General features: G+C 52.1%; 1 protein-coding gene across 3 annotated transcripts in view; it reads right to left on the bottom strand.

The window, feature by feature from the left end:
* Positions 1-1,503: 1,503 nt before the first annotated feature.
* Positions 1,504-15,316, bottom strand: part of Slc25a25 (solute carrier family 25 (mitochondrial carrier; phosphate carrier), member 25) — a 41,299-nt gene continuing 27,486 nt past the window's right edge. For 2 of the 3 annotated variants that reach the window (XM_013021387.1, XM_013021388.1), the window contains 9 exons: positions 9,044-9,170; positions 8,876-8,963; positions 7,649-7,760; positions 6,259-6,417; positions 4,713-4,865; positions 4,388-4,495; positions 4,131-4,298; positions 3,616-3,766; positions 1,504-3,519 (listed from right to left, as the gene is read on the bottom strand). In XM_013021387.1, coding sequence (XP_012876841.1) covers positions 3,335-3,519; positions 3,616-3,766; positions 4,131-4,298; positions 4,388-4,495; positions 4,713-4,865; positions 6,259-6,417; positions 7,649-7,760; positions 8,876-8,963; positions 9,044-9,170 — 1,251 coding nt within the window. In that variant the 3' untranslated portion in view covers positions 1,504-3,334. Of the gene's footprint in view, positions 3,520-3,615; positions 3,767-4,130; positions 4,299-4,387; positions 4,496-4,712; positions 4,866-6,258; positions 6,418-7,648; positions 7,761-8,875; positions 8,964-9,043; positions 9,171-11,364; positions 11,614-15,316 lie in introns of those variants that run through there. The other variant, XM_013021389.1, reaches the window with a different exon arrangement.

Raw genomic sequence — 15,316 nt, 5'->3', positions numbered from 1 at the left:
GGGCTATGGCTCAAGTGGTAGAGTGCTTACCTTGAGCTGAAGAACTGAGGGACAGCACCCAGGCCCAGAGTTCAAGCCCCACCACCAATCAATAATAATAATAATAAATAAAAAGCTGGAAGTAGAGCTATGGCTAGTAGAGCTAGTAGTAAAACACTGGGGCAAAAAGCTCAGGGACAGCATCTAGGCCCTGAGTTTAAGCCCCCAGTGACACCCACCCCCACACACGGAACCTCTCAAGAAACAAATGAGGGGCTGGGAAGGTGGCTCAGTGGTAGAGCGCTTGCCTTGCATGCATGAGGCCCTGGGTTCGCTTCCTCAGCACCACATAAGCAGAAAAAGCCAGAAGTGGCACTGTGGCAAGTGGTAGAGCTGCTCGCCTTGAGCTGGAGAGCTCAGGGACAGTGCCCAAGCCGAGTTCAAGCCCCATGACCGACCAAAAAAAAAAAAAAAAGAAACAAATGAGGGGTTTGACGGAGTGGCTCAAGCAATAGAGCATCTAGCAGGTGTCAAGCCCCAAGTTTAAGACTCAGTATTGCCAAAAATACAAAACAAACCTACACATTGAGTTGGGTGCAGTGGCTCATACAGATTTGTTTCCCTTGACAAAGGGCTAAGCCATTTTCCTGTTTACTGGCATTCATTTGTCATCTTTTGTGAAGTGCCAGTTTTTAATTTGGCTTTATCTTCTGGAGTTCTAGGAGTAGTCTGGGTTGGATCTGTTGTACTACAAAGGTTTCCTGGCTGGACGGTTTTGACTGCCCTGAGACTGGGTTTTGGATTTTAGGCTTGAGACATGTGACACAAAGGTCCTGCCAGCTGCTCAAGGGCACTTGCTGAGTTTGTTGTTGGATGGAAGAATTTGGAATTAGCTCAAGAAAACCAGGGCTGTCTAAATATATCTCCTCAAAGCATCTCTGAGGCTGCCATGGGACTCAGCATCTGTTAGCAGGAACCATCGTGAGGCCGAGAGAAGCCCAGCAGTGTCTGAAGGCCACATGAAGATCGTGCTTCTAGCAGAACGGAGTGGCCTGTGCCGGGTGTCCTCAATCAGGAGAGGGCAGCTTGGGGTACTGGTGGCCTCGTCAGAGCACCCCAAACCCGATGAATAACTACTAAAGAAGGAACGTGCTCCTGGAGCTGAGCAGGATAGGGCTGCTCAGATCTGGATGACAGCAATGAATTCATGTTCTTACATGTAAAAAACACCGAATGCCCAAGCTCAGGTCAGAAAACTGCTCCATCAGCCAGATGCTGGTGGTTCATGCCTGTAACCCTCGATACTGAGGGGGCTGAGATCTGAGCACTGAGGTTCAAAGACACCTAGGCAGAAAAGTCTCTATGAGACTCTTATCTGCAGTTAACCACTCAAAAACCAGAAGAGGAACTGTGGCTCAAAGTGGTAGACCTCTAGCCTTGAGCAAAATTGTGCAGGGACAGCGCCCAGGCTGAGTTCAAGCCCCATGATCGACTACAACAAGAACAACAAAAGATCAACTTCTGTCAACACCTTTGAAAATCCTTTATTAGAAGGCTGTTTGAAATGACAACTTCCACATCTTTCTTAATTTGCATTGACAAATTCCAGTTAGAACTATATGTATTTATATATAAACAATAATTTTTGCATTGATCTTTGCATCCTATTTAAATGATCCCCATTAGGCGATTCTGGGGGAAATGGAGGTACAACTGTCACTGGCCAGCTGATCAGCATTGTTGCACAGGGGTAGCTGAGGGCTGGGAGGGAAGCCCACTTTACATATGGGATGGAGGGGGGTGACCCCTTTCCCTGCCCCTCACAGTTCATAGTGAAAAGCACGTCACTGCTTTGTCATTCAGAAAAGGTGAGACAGACATCTCCCTCTCCCCCCAGTCCAGGGAAGGACTTGGACTCTGAAGATTCTTCCACTGGCCCCTCCTTGTCACACCAAGCCCCCTGCCAGGGGACACGTTCTCCTTGGCTAACGGTCCCTTCCCCTTTTGCCTTTTCTTCTGTCATCAAGTCCCCAGAGGACTTTCTTTGGGTGTGGACAGCGGGAAGGGTCATTCGAGGCATGTTCTTCTCATCACCCCTCCCCGGTAGTGATGAGGAGGAACAAACATCCATGAACATAAATATGAGTTTTAAAAAAATGAACTTGAAAATGACAGGCTATTAATTAAACAAGTCTATAAAAATAGTTAGGACATAACTCTGTTCAAATAAATACAAAATAAATAGGCTCCAAGCGGTGTGAGTCGCATTGGTGGAATGATGTGAGGCTGGTCCTCCTCAGTCCGGACCGACATCCATCTCCAGGGGCGGCAGAAACAAATCGCGCAGTCAGCCCAACCACCTACTCCTTCTGACTTTTCTACAAGTACAGAACTTGCACATTTGTCTAGCTTGTCTTTTGGAACGAAATCCTTTGCTCAACAAGACATAATTAAGGCCTTCAGCACCTCTTCTCTCACTGGGACAGAAAGGGCAGCAGCAGCTCTGCCTTTTCTTCCCGAACACCACCCGGCCCACCTCAAGCCACAGAGTGGGATGCCACGTGTAGTTTTGAGCGAGTGCCAGTCCTGACAGAATCTGGGGTCAGCTGAGGACGTGAGGCCCAAGCAGGCAGCTGAGGGCATCGGGGCTCCAGGCCCCAGCACTAGCCTTCTGCAAAGCCATGCACCACCCCAGGCAGCGAGTGGCCCGAGTGTGCACGCACACCCCCCATCTCCCCCACACACATACACACACAACGTCCAGATGTCCACACTGGTGAGCTCAGAAGTCAGGACAGGGCTCAGAAGAGGCGAGTAAATAAGCAGCCCCCTCTGGCTTCCCGTAACACAGGGTGGGGATGGATGCTGCAGCTCAGGAAGCGGACTGAGAGGGCTGCCTCTTACCAGCCCCGAGGGGACTGGGACGAGAAAGGTGTGTGCGTGTGATCGTCCCCCTCCTCCCGCAGCTCATCAGAGAAGGGTACAAAGTGGGCACAGGAATGCTCAGCAGGCCAGAGGGCAGGCCCAGCCGAGGTCTGGCTAGAAGGACAAGATGAAAACTAAGCCGGCCTCAAGCTTGCTATCTGGCAGGCACTGCAGGAAACGTCCTGTCCCCAGGCGCAGAAGCCCGGGTCTTGCTGACCCTGAAGAACGCCCACAGGTCTTCCCATAGGTGGACATGAGGGTCTGCTGGGTCAGCAGGACAGCCCTGGGACCCGCCAGCCCTCTCCTGCCCCTCCCTCGCAGCGTCCCGGGTTTCACAGCTTGGCTTGAGTCAGCGTAGTGTTGGCACATTCACAGAATGAGATGACTGCACACCCCGGGCTGCAGCCCAGGATCGGCGGCCGCCCTCCCGTCACCGAGACTGAACGCCCAGGGTAATCTTCAGGTTCTCATACACCACGTAGCTGATGCTCACAGCTGGAATCACCTTCATGAAGTTGGGGGCCAGCCCCCGGTACAGCCCAAAGGCACCCTCGGTCCTCAGGATCTGTTTGAAGAGGCTGCTCATGGTCACCTCGGGCGCACCCTCAATGGAGGCTGTAGGAGAGAGACCCTGGGTGGGTCAGATGCCTTTCATTGGCCCTCCCAAGCTGCCTAGGAGATAGAGACCTGCCTGAGGGTGGCCTGCCTTACCTTGTGCCTGCATCCGGGTCCTGACCAGGGCCAGGGGGTAGCTGGCCAGCTGGCCACAGGTGCTGGAGATGGTGCCGCAGGCCAGGAGCACAAAGACGCCGGGGTCTGCGCTGTTCACTGCGTACCGCTGCAGCCAGGTGTTCTTGAGGGTCTGTGAGGGCGGAGCGGGGAGTGAGCTGAGTGAAGAGCTCGTGTGTGGCATGGAGACCCAGGAGCTGCACTGGAGCCATGTCCTGAGACATGGGATCTCAGGGCCTTGCCAAGCTGCTGGCCTGCTCGCCCACCCTTTGTTTCTGCAGTCAGTGTGGATTCCTGGCTAGGACAGGGAATGGGGCCACTGTGCCTGGGCCTCTGGGTACAGAAAATAGAGTAGGGCTCACAAGCCAGGAGCCCCTTGCAGTGAAGTGAGGAGAATGTGTCACTGTTGTAACCATTTATGTCAGGCAGACAGACGACAGGAGGGCCAGGGTAGAAGGCAGAGGCTGAATCTCGCCTTCTGAGTCCCGGGGCCTCACCTCATAGACAGCCAGGTCGATGCCGGCGTAAGGGATGATCCCCAGCATGTTGGGAATGTAGCCCTTGTAGAAGGCAGCCACCCCCTCTTTGGCCAGGATTCGCCTTGCACAGTCCAGCATGCCCGAGTACTGGCCCGTTTTCCGCAGGGCCATCCGAGTCTTCAGAACCTATATGATAAGGACGTGGGGACGTGAGCATGTGCAGTCCTCTCCATTCTGGGCACACTGCCTACCCCAGGACCCAGGTGGCCCCTCACCTCCATTGGGTAGATGCTGCTCTGGGCGATGGCCCCGGCCAAGGAGCCTGCCACAAGCCTCTCATGGATCCGCAGTGTCTCCTGGTCACTTCCAACAAGACGCTTGATCTACAAGCGGGAAAAACAGACCAATGCACTCAGAGGCCACAGCACTTGCCCCAAGATCTAGTGACCCTGGCCTCTTTATGCCCAGAAATGGAAGCAAGTGGACCTGGTGGCACTGCCAGTGCCAGACTAGGCCTCCCAGGTCCCTGGGTATTCCCAATCCAGCCAAAGCCCCATAAGCAGCCAAGGGGAAACTCTCTCCGGGAAGCTGGGTCCTCACCTGCTCATATGCCATGAATTTGATGGCTGACTCAGGGGCGATTTTGAGGACGTTGATGCCGTTGCCCCGCCAGAGTGACTTGGCCCCTCCCTCTCGGATCATCTGGGTGAATCCACCCACAATGCACATGTTGTTGCTTCGGGAGGCATGGACCTGAGGGAGAACAGTGGAATGTGGCAGGGCCGTAGGCTGCCATCACAGGGGTCGGGGTGGGGGCGCAGGGGCAGGGCTTCCTTGCTGGGCCACCAGGGAATTTGGTTTTGTTTTATTTTCCCCTCATGTGAGCGATTTGAAGTCTAACTCAGCCCTGTGAGGACCAAACATAGCTCATTCTAATTTAGATTCACGTAGGTTTACTAAAGTGCTACCTACTGGGTACCGACACTATGCCTAACACCTCCAACAAGGACTATCTCAAAAAATAAAGCAAAACCCAGCCCCGAGCTTTTCTTCATAGAAATTAATATACAGTGAACCTCCATGAACCCAGCCTCAGCTCCAACAGGGCTCACGCAGGCTGATCTATAACCTTGCCGCTTCCAGCCTGGCTGAGTTTGGTTAAAGCACAGCCACGGGACTGCTCCCATCCCGGCAACCTTCCTGGCAATTCAATTCATGGTCTGATAGGCAGCTGTCTGAGCCCCTCTTTTTGGTTGGTCGTGGGGCTTGAACTCTGGCCCTGGGCACTGTCCCTCAGCTCTTCAGCTCAAGGCTAGTGCTCTACCACTTGAGCCACTGCACTACTTCTAGTTTTCTGGTGGTTCATTGGAGATGAGAGTCTCAAGGACTTTCCTGCCTGGGCTGGCTCTCAACTGCAATCCTCAGATTTCAGCCTCCTGAAGAGCTAGGATTACAGGTGTGAGCCACCAGCACCTGGCTGAGCCCCTCATTTTTATGGGTGACCTATTAGGTAAGTGGGAAGGAAGGAGCTGGACTTAAGCCAGGGCGGAGTCTAAGCCTAGATTTCCTTTTCCCTGAGACCCATCCCTTGTTTCGAGGGCATACAGAGAGGTCCCAGAGGGCTAAGAGGGAGAGGAAGGATGGTGCTGTTCCTGAGCGGGGCTCCTGGTACAAAAAGTGCTAGACACAAGCAATGAAACAAGACTGCCTGGTTTCTGTTCAGAGTGATATCAAAGTCCACTAGTGTGTCCTCATGTGGATTATTTCACAATGCTGCCCCTGACATCAGAGCAGTCCATCTCTGCCCATGGACATGGAGCTGATCGCTGGGCTGATGTGCTCAGGGAAATCACTTCCTGCCATATTACGGATGTCCCAGGGCCTCATGGAGCCACATTAGGCTAATGTAAGGGGATGCCTTGCTTAAGTGTGTCAGATAAAATTAGATCTTCTATTTGCAAAAGGTCACCTAGAACTGGATCTCTGGGTACCTTGGCTGGAGCAGTAATTCTAATGTCATCCACTGGGTTAGACAAGTTTGGGCTAAAAAAGGGCAGAATGCACTGCCAAGGGAGGGGGAATCCAACCATCCACAAACTCCAGATGAAAAATCAGGTGGTCTCGTCTGGACCACTTTGCTGCTCACCTGCATGAGCACCTTGAGCCTGTCCAGGGGAGCTGTGCAAGTCCTGGAAACAGCCCCTGCCCCGCCTCCAGCTACCAGGTGTCTCCACCACATCCCTGTCAGCCTCTCCTCCACCGTGAACTCATCAGGCACCGTCAGATTCTCACCCACATCGAAGATCTGTGAGGAAAACCAGTAGAGTCATACATGGCCCACCCTGCCCAGCTGCAGCCAAACTGCTGGTGGCCATGGCTTTCCACCCTCTGAGGAGACCACGTGCATGGTGAGGATGCTGGGAACTGGGATCTTTCCCCTTCTGTGTGTGAACATGGCAAAGCTTGGCCTTGTTGGTGGCCCGGTAGGGCCCAGGTAGAAAAGGAGGTGATAGAAGTGGAAGAGCCAGTTACAAAATCACGGGGCAGCTCATAAGGCTTTTCAGTACAGACTGCCAGGTTCGACGGATAGGATCCGGTCAGGGGAATAAATCTTGCAACCTGGTAATGGAACTGGATCATACTGGCAGAACATTACATAAGACCTCAGCAAACAGAGCACTGCCTTGCCTGTGATAATATGCACTCTCTGGGGCCGGTTCCAGCTGGCTCAGCTCTGACCCAAGCCTGCAGGCCAGAGACAGGGGCCAGTTGCTCTGAACCCTTGAGCCTGCCCTTACTTTCACCCAACAGTCCTGGCCTGAGACTACGGGCTCAGGGAAGTAAGACTGCCCAGCAGGGGCAGCTCAGCCAAGACCAGCAGGAGAGAGAAGGCTGGCATCTGGGGACTGGGCAGGGAGGTCGATGCAGACCCACATTTAAAACAGTAGCTTGGGGAATACAATGGGGACATGCTATTTTTGCCATAAAGAGGAATCAGAAATGGCACACATATACACAACACACACACACTCACACACACACACACACACACATATTCTCACACAAAGGAAGTGAGAGGACAGACATCTACTAACTCTCCATGTGTGTTCTCCTTAGAGTCATTTCAAGGGACCATAAGGTTTGGGGAACAAGAGGCATCAGGAGAAGGGATATTTGAAACTTTTGTTTTTGTCAGTCGTGGGGCCTGCACTCTGGGTCTGGGCACTGTCCCTCAGCTCTTCAGCTCAAGGCTAGTGCTCTACCACTTGAGCCACAACTCCACTTCCTGGAAGGGATATTTGAAATGGGCCATGAACACCCCTGCCTGTGGGAACAGGAAGATACTCCTGGCAAAGTGAACCTCACTTAGGCTTGGCAAAGTCCAGCTGTTCACAGTGGACAGTGCTTGGGAAAGTGGGGGCACACGTGGCTGGTTGTACTGGGCTGGCCGGAGTAGAGACAACAGGGAGCCCTGACCCACTCGTGGCCGCTGCCGGGGGAAGAGCCTGTGGACAGATCGATGCGGGTGGTCTCACCGTGGAATGCTTCCAGTACAGGATGATCTCAGGGATGTTCTCCACAGGGTGCAGGAGGTGGTAGTCCCTCCACTCGTTCCAGTCGATGGTCATCGTGCCATTTTTATCCATGCTGCAAGAAAAAGGTGCGCTCACCCACGTGGAATCACGCCCGTCTACCAGGAGCATGGCACCTCTCAGCAAGGCTGAGGCAGTAGCTACAGCCACTCAGGTACCCGTGTGCCCGTGAGAAAGGGCAAGATGGCTTACACCCCTCTTGGTAAGAAACAAAAAGCAAAACCCCAAACAGGACTATACTGGCCCACAAGAACCCCACTTAGATCAGGCGTGGAAGTCAGGGAGGGAAGCGGTCATAGGTGACACGGATACTTACTAGGTGACAGGGCCCCAGAAGTGGCCCGTTCGTATTCTGACAGACAGACAAAGGAGGATGCAGAGGAGAGAGGAGAAACAATACAAATAAGTGCTCTGAGCAGATGTTAGTAAAGCAAGCACACACCCAAAGACATGACAGGCAGCACAGCTCAAGGTTGAGCTGCCCCAGTGACAGGCCCAGGAGCCCTGAGCCAGAGCCGGAGCCAAAGAACTCCCAGGGCTGTCCTTTTCACCACTGAACTACCTTCAGCATCAGACAGAGCCAGTTAGCTGTGGGAAGAAGGAATATGGTACAAGCCCCTTCTCCCTTCCTAACCAGGAAGAGAACACGTTGTGGGGATGCTTCTCAACAACTTGGAGTCTTCCTTCCTTCTCTTCCTGGGTCCATCGTAGATGGAGTCATTCCAGAGTCATTCCAAAAGGGAGCTGGGCATGCTGGGCACTGGTGGCTCATGCCTGAAACCCTAGCTATGCAGGAGGCTGAGATCTAAGAGTTGCTGTTCAAAACTAGCCTGGGCAGGAATCTGCAATGAACCACCAAAAAGCTGGAAGTGGAGCCGTGGCTCAAGTGGCAGAGTGCTAGTCTTGAATGGAAAAAAGTGCCCAGGCCCTGAAGTTCAAGACTCAATATTGACACATATCAAAAAAATGGGATGTGTGGGTGTGAGGGGGAAAGCTGGTTTGCAAACCTGGGGAGAAGCTTCCCTTGGGACCGGGCTACTTTGATTCTTTACGAGCACAAGAAGGCGGAGTTCAAGAAAACAGGTCAGCACAATGAACAGCGCCATGGGTTAGTCCGAGAACCGTTTTTTCCCCCCATCAGCCCAAACATGGAGGTTGCTGGGCACTTACCTCTTGAGAATCTTTTCTGCCTGCTGCTCGGAGATCTTGACTCCCAGGTCCCGCAGGGACTGCATGATCTCCTGCGCATCGATCCGCCCTGTGGGGACAGGCGCAGTGAGTAGGGCCTGGCAGGCAGAAACGCCCGGCTAGGGCCCTACAAGCCAGACCCAGACTCACCATCATTCTTTTTGTCCAGACTCTTAAACACCAGCCTCAGTTTCTTCTCATGGTCTTGGAGGTAATGGACAAATTCCTCAAAGTCCAGCTGCCCATCCAGGTCCTTGTCACCGGCTTGCACAATTTTCTAGAAAACAAAAAGAATTTGTGGTTTTTCTCAGAACCTGCCTTTTCCGGTCCCTGGTGGGGCCCCCTTGCCCAGGAAACTGCAATCTGGAACAAAGGTCACCCCAGTGACCTGGGATGCCCCTGTCTATTCCCAGGATATTCTAGTCCACAAGAAGCCTGCCACGTCAGTTCTCAGCCCGCCAGTTACTGTTTAGACCCAAGGCCTGGCTAGAAGCCAGGAGCAGGCCCACTCTGTCTCCCTGACAAATCCAGGACAAAGAAGGCCTCAGGAGGAGCCCTCCAGACAGAGGCCAGCAAGGCAGCCTGTCAGTGTTCCCAAGACCTGTGTGTTACACAACCAGGGTGAGCTGCTTGCACCCTGCGGGGCTGTCCCTTGCACCGCCTAGGCTCCCCATTCCCTCAGAAACTCTGCCACTTGCTCTTTCCACACGAGCTCCCCCACCCCCCACTGATCCCAAAACAACTCGGTGGCTAGAGTGAAAGTTTGGGGCAATGTCTGCCTGGCAGATATTCTGCCAAGGGAACACTCTGGAGGCTGAGGAGGGGGAGGAGCCAAGGGTGATTATTCTTGGGCATGTGCTTCATGGCACTGCCAGTTCCAGGTCTCAGGATGCCAGATGATATAACAGAGCCCTGGCAACCAGGACAGCATTACCTAGCAATAGTCAAGTGACCTAGGGTGGCTTAAAGAGGTTCCACAGCTCTGCACCTGTGCCATGGAGCTGAGCTGCACTCAGCAACTGCAAAAGGTCTCCACACTGAGTATAGAATGTGCCAGGGTCATGTGAAACGCTTTACTGAGTTTCACAACGGCTCTAGGAAGTAGGGCCGACATTTCCTCTATGCCAGAGCAGAAAACAGGAGTTCAGATCAGAGAGGCTAATTATTTATGGGAGGTTACACAGCCAGGGAAGTGGTGGGTGGGATTCAAGCTGAGCCTGTCCATCTCCTGAGCCACCTTCCTGCAGATACTGTGCCACCCTAAAGGTGAATCTCAAGAACGTGAGAGACAATATGAGTCACTTCAATTCAGCATCACTCAGAAGCCAGAGCAGAGGCTCCCTTAAGGAATCTAGTTATTCTTCCTGTGTTACCTGATTCTCCACCAGACTCTATTCACTATCCGCAACCAATATGCTAAAGCCAAGATCTATGAGTTGATGGACCATCAGCCAGCTTGTGCTCACAAAGGATTGTTGTCACACCCTGACCACTCATGGGGGATGACCCTAGATAGATATGCTGGGACCTAGCATGGTCAAAAGCCTGGTGTGCAGGGTGTGGCTGGATCTGGGGACAGATGCTGGTATGTCTTATCTGCTACTTAGGCTTATTCATTTCCTGCCAACATCTGTGCTCTCAGCCACGAATGGAAGAAATTTTGAATGGAACCACTGTTCCACATTTCTAATTGGAATAGAAACAGTCCACAAGCCATTGGAGGAGAAGGTGCAGAGCTCTGGCCCTCAGGTTGCCTGCCACCAAGGCGATCCATGCATTTGACTGCGGTAGTGCCTGTGACACAGACAACCCACGACTGTGCTCACTGCAGCTGATTTAAAAATACTCTTAAGAGCTGGATGTGGTGGCGCATGTGTATAATCCCAGCATTTGGGAGGCTGAGGATGAAGAATGTGAGGCCGACCTAGACTACAGAGCGTATTCCTGATGAAAAAACAAACCCACAGAGCCTCCTTTCTGTTGCCTTCCTAGGACATCCAAAGCATCTCCAGCACCCACTGGTATCACTAGCACTGGGGACAGTGTGGTCCCAATGAACTGAGAAACCAGGAGGCAAGTGACCCAAGTGACCCTCTACCTCTACAGCTCAGTTTCTCATCATCCAAGGGTCAGGACCCCTGCTGTGCCCTGCTCCTCGGGTTGCCCTCCCCTCCCACACCAGGGATGCCAACTCCAGCCTGCGGAACCTCCAAAGAGGAGCCTCTACCATCCTCCCCCACCCCCGGCCCGCCATCTCAGCCACACTCAGTTACAGGCACTTCATCTCTACATTCCGTCTCCCACAAGTGCCTTCCTGGAATTCCAGCCTTCCTCACGTCATGCGAAAGCAATCGTCCCCACATGCCGCAGAGCTTGCCACGTGCCAACCGGGGAAAATTCCCACCCTTCCGGCAGTCTCTCCGCCGTGAGCCGCTGTGTCAGCAAGCCCGCTTCTGCCCGGCCCCGCACACCTGCTTCCACTGGCGGTAGGTGGAGAACTCCTGGGAAGGGATGAAGACGCTGAGCTTGAAGATGGACTTGAGCTCGGCGGGAAGCCCCTTGGACTCAAAGTACTGGAACTCGGTCTGGGCCTCCCCGATGAGCGGCACGTACAGGCACAGGCAGAGCATGCTGGCCGGGCGGGTGCGTGGCTGCCACGGAGCGGAGCGGAGCGGAGCGGAGCCGGGCGGGGAGCGGGGAGCGGGAGCAGAGGCCTGCAGCCCGGCCAGAACGCGATGCCGCCGCCCGCGAAACTTGCACTTGATATGCCGGCACCGAGCCCCGCCCTTCGGCTCAGTTGAAATACGGCTCCACCCACTGCCAGCCCGGCCCGGCCAATGAGCTCCTGAGCTCCGGCCCAGCCCCGCCCCCGTGGACGCGGCATCGGGTTGCTCAAGAGGCGGAGAGCAAAGATCAGGACTGACGTCACTGGCTCCCGCGCTACCCCGGCGGAGCCCCGGCAGCGGGCTCTGCCCTGGGTGTCCGTCCCGTGCCCAAACAAACCTTCACCCCCTGGCTGCCAGCTCCTCCAAACAAACAGCCGACAACCAGTTTTCATACAAGGTCCCCAAGTGCGTCACTCGATTCGAACTTCTCCCCTTAGTAAATCATTCCCAACAGAAAATTCAGCAGATGTGGAAAAAAAATTAATGCCCGCTGGACACTGGCCTGGGGTGGCTGAGACAGGAGTCAAAGAGCCGGTCCCCAGCCAGGCTGTGGCATGGCCCACTCACCTTCCAGCACAGCGCTGATGTGCCCGGGCCCCCAGCCCGGCACAGCCCACAAGTACCCAGTGAGAAAACCACTTCCATGCACTCTACAAAGCCAGCCTCCCATTGCCCCACCTCAAGGCAACCAGAAGAGGACTCAAAAGGACCACAGAAGAGGAGGGACCTTAGGTATTTGCTGAGGGACCCACCCCACTCCCCAGAATCAGAACTCTGGGGCCAACCTGAGGCCCCATATCAGCCCCCATAGTTTTCAGACCCAAGTCTACATAAAACACTTGAAACCTTGCATAGTCCTAGCTTTCTGACCTGGAACGTTGCTGCTCTATGTGAAACCTTTGTAAATTTCACTTAAAAAAATTTTTTTTAAGAGTTGGGCATAGTGTACATATCTGGAATCCCAGCTCTCAGAAGAAAGGTTGAGGCAAGAGAACCTCAAATTCAAGGCCAGTTAGTGCTACAATAGTGAGGTTAAGATCAGCCTGGGCTATATTTGGAGACCCTGCCTCAAAAAAGGAGGTAGAGAGGTAGAGTGTAAGCTATAGCTCAATGGTAGAACACTTGCCTAATATACATAAATCCCTGTGTTAGTGATGGGGTAATCTTGACTGTCAACTTGATTGAATGGAGAAGAAGCTGGGAAATTAACTTTGGGTGTGCCTGTGAGGGAATTTCCGGCAAGAATTATCTAAGAGTGGGAGGCCCATCCTGAATGTGGGCAGCACCAACCCATAGGCTGGAGGCCAGGTGGAATAAAAGAAGAAAAAGGGAAGCTAGACACTGGTGGCTTGAAACTGTAATCCTAGCTACTTGGGAGGCTGAATATGGGAGGGCAGCAGTTGGAGGACAGCCAGGCAGAAAAGTTTTTGAGACCCCTTCTCAATCCATAGCTGGGTGTAGTGCACACACCTGTCAGAAATTGGGAAAAAAAAGTCCATGAAAGCCAGGCGCCAATGGCTCATGCCTATAATCCACACAATTAAGGAGGCTGAGCTCTGAGGATCATGGTTCAAAGCCAGCCCATGCAGGAAAGTCTGTGAAACTCTCATTTCCAATAAACCACCAGAAAACCCAAAGTGGCACTGTGGCTCAAATGATAAGAGCGCTCTCCTTGAGCTGAAGAGCTGAGGGACAGCGTCCAGTCCCAGAGTTTAAGCCCCATGAGACCCCCCCCCCACCATCTCAATAAAAGGAAGCTGCCAGTGGCTGGTGGCTCATGCCTGTAATCTTAGCTACTCAGAAGGTTGAGATCTGAGTGAGAATCATGGTTCAAAGCCAGCCTGGGCTGGAAAGTCTGTGAGACTCTTATCTCCAATTAACCTCCAGAAAATTGGAAGTGGCTCAAATGGTAGAGTACTCACCTTGAGCTCTTTGAAGAGCTCAGGGACAGTTCTCAGGCCCCAAGACCGACCAAAAAAAGAAAAAAAGACGGAAGCTGAACAAGTCAGAACAAGGAGACAGACATCTCACAGCTCAGTGCCTGGGCAGGAAGTAAGACTCTGTCTTAAAAATAACATCAAAAAACAAAACAAAACAGAGATCATGGGGCTAGGAAGATGGTTCAGTGGTAGAGTGCTTGCCTCCCATGCATGAGGGCCTGGGTTCAATTCCTCAGCACCATATAAGCAGAAAAAGCCAGAAGTGCCACTGTGGCTCAGGTGATAGCCTTGAGCTGAAGAGCTGAGGGACAGTGCCCAAGCCCAGAGTTCAAGCCCCACGACTGACAACAACAACAACAACAACCAGGGTTCATTGTTAGCTCAGCACTGGTGGTTCATATCTGTAATCCTAACTACTCAGGAGGCTGAGATCTGAGGATTATGGTTTGAAGTCAGCCCAGAGACTCTTGTCTCCAATCAACAATTAAAAAACTGGAAGTAGTGCTGTAGCTCTAAAGTGGTAGAGCACTAGCCTTGAGCAAAACTGCTCAGGACAGTGCCCAGGCCCTTAGTTCAAGACCTATGACCAACAGAAATAACAACAACAACAGTGCTGGAAATCTCTCTGTGTTAGACTGCCAGCTTAGCACTCTCATGGTCCTGAATAATCACAGTGCTGCCAAAAAGGAAAAAAAAAAAAAGAAAGAAAGAAAAAGAAAAAAAATGCCTACGAGCACAGACATTGTCTCTGCTTCCTGGCTACTTACTATGAGTTGAGCCGCTCCCTTCTGCTCTTCCTGTCCTCTCATGATGCCCCAAACCTCTGAAAGTCAAAATAAGCCCTATCTTCCTTAAGTTCTTTTCTTAGTACTTTGTCAAAATGACAAAACTTGAATTGAGAGTGTAGCTTCAGCGTAAGAGTGCATACTTAGCAATCTTAATGTCTTTAGTACTATCCTTGGTAACAGAGACACACACAGACACACATATACACACACAGTTAAGAAACTGATACAGGGCTCAATATTCAGCATTACAAAGGAAAATCAAATGAAATTTTAAAACATTTGGTCCCTTAATCGTACAGCCATGTTGTAAATGCTTGGTAGAATTATCATAGAAACTTCCACAAGGCAACCCAGCTGTGGAACTCCTTTAGGAGATGAATAAGAACATTCCAGACCTTGGAAAGAGCTGATCCTTCCGGAGGCTTAACCTGCGCCCCAGCCTGCAAGTTCCACCCCATGCTTTCCTCACAGATCTGCACTGAGAAGGAAGAGACCACGTCACTCTCTCGCTCCTTTTATGGTGTACTACTTCCTAATATAGATGAAATCTTCTCGCTCTGGGGATGGATAAAAATGGATAGCTATCATTTGGAGATCAACAAAATTAAAAGTACTTCTCAACACATTAGCAAGTGTTTTACAGAAAGCTGTCAGGAAGATTCTAGAATAAGATGTTGACTTTAACTTTGTGTGTTTGTGGGTGTCATTCCTAGTACTGGCTTGATCTCAGGGCCTGGGTACTCCCTGAGATTTTTTGTCTATTTTTTTTTTTTGTCTGTCATGGGGCTTGAACACTAGGCCTGGGCACTGTCCCTGAGCTCTTCAGCTCAAGGCTAGTGCTCTACCACTGAGCCACAGCACCACTTCCAGCTTTCTAGTGGTTCAGTGGAGAGAAGAGTCTCATGGACTTTCCTGCCAAGGCTGGTTTCAAACTGTGATCCTCAGATCTTAGTCTCCTGAGCAGCTAGGATTATAGGCATGAATGACTGTGTTTGGCAAGATGTTGACTTTTATTACTTTTTTTTTTTT

Source organism: Dipodomys ordii, unplaced genomic scaffold, assembly GCF_000151885.1.
Source record: "Dipodomys ordii isolate 6190 unplaced genomic scaffold, Dord_2.0 Scaffold55, whole genome shotgun sequence".
In the NCBI taxonomy this organism is placed as follows: domain Eukaryota; kingdom Metazoa; phylum Chordata; class Mammalia; order Rodentia; family Heteromyidae; genus Dipodomys; species Dipodomys ordii.
The sequence above is the reverse complement of the archived record's forward strand: the minus strand, read 5'-3'. Positions and strand labels throughout refer to the sequence as shown.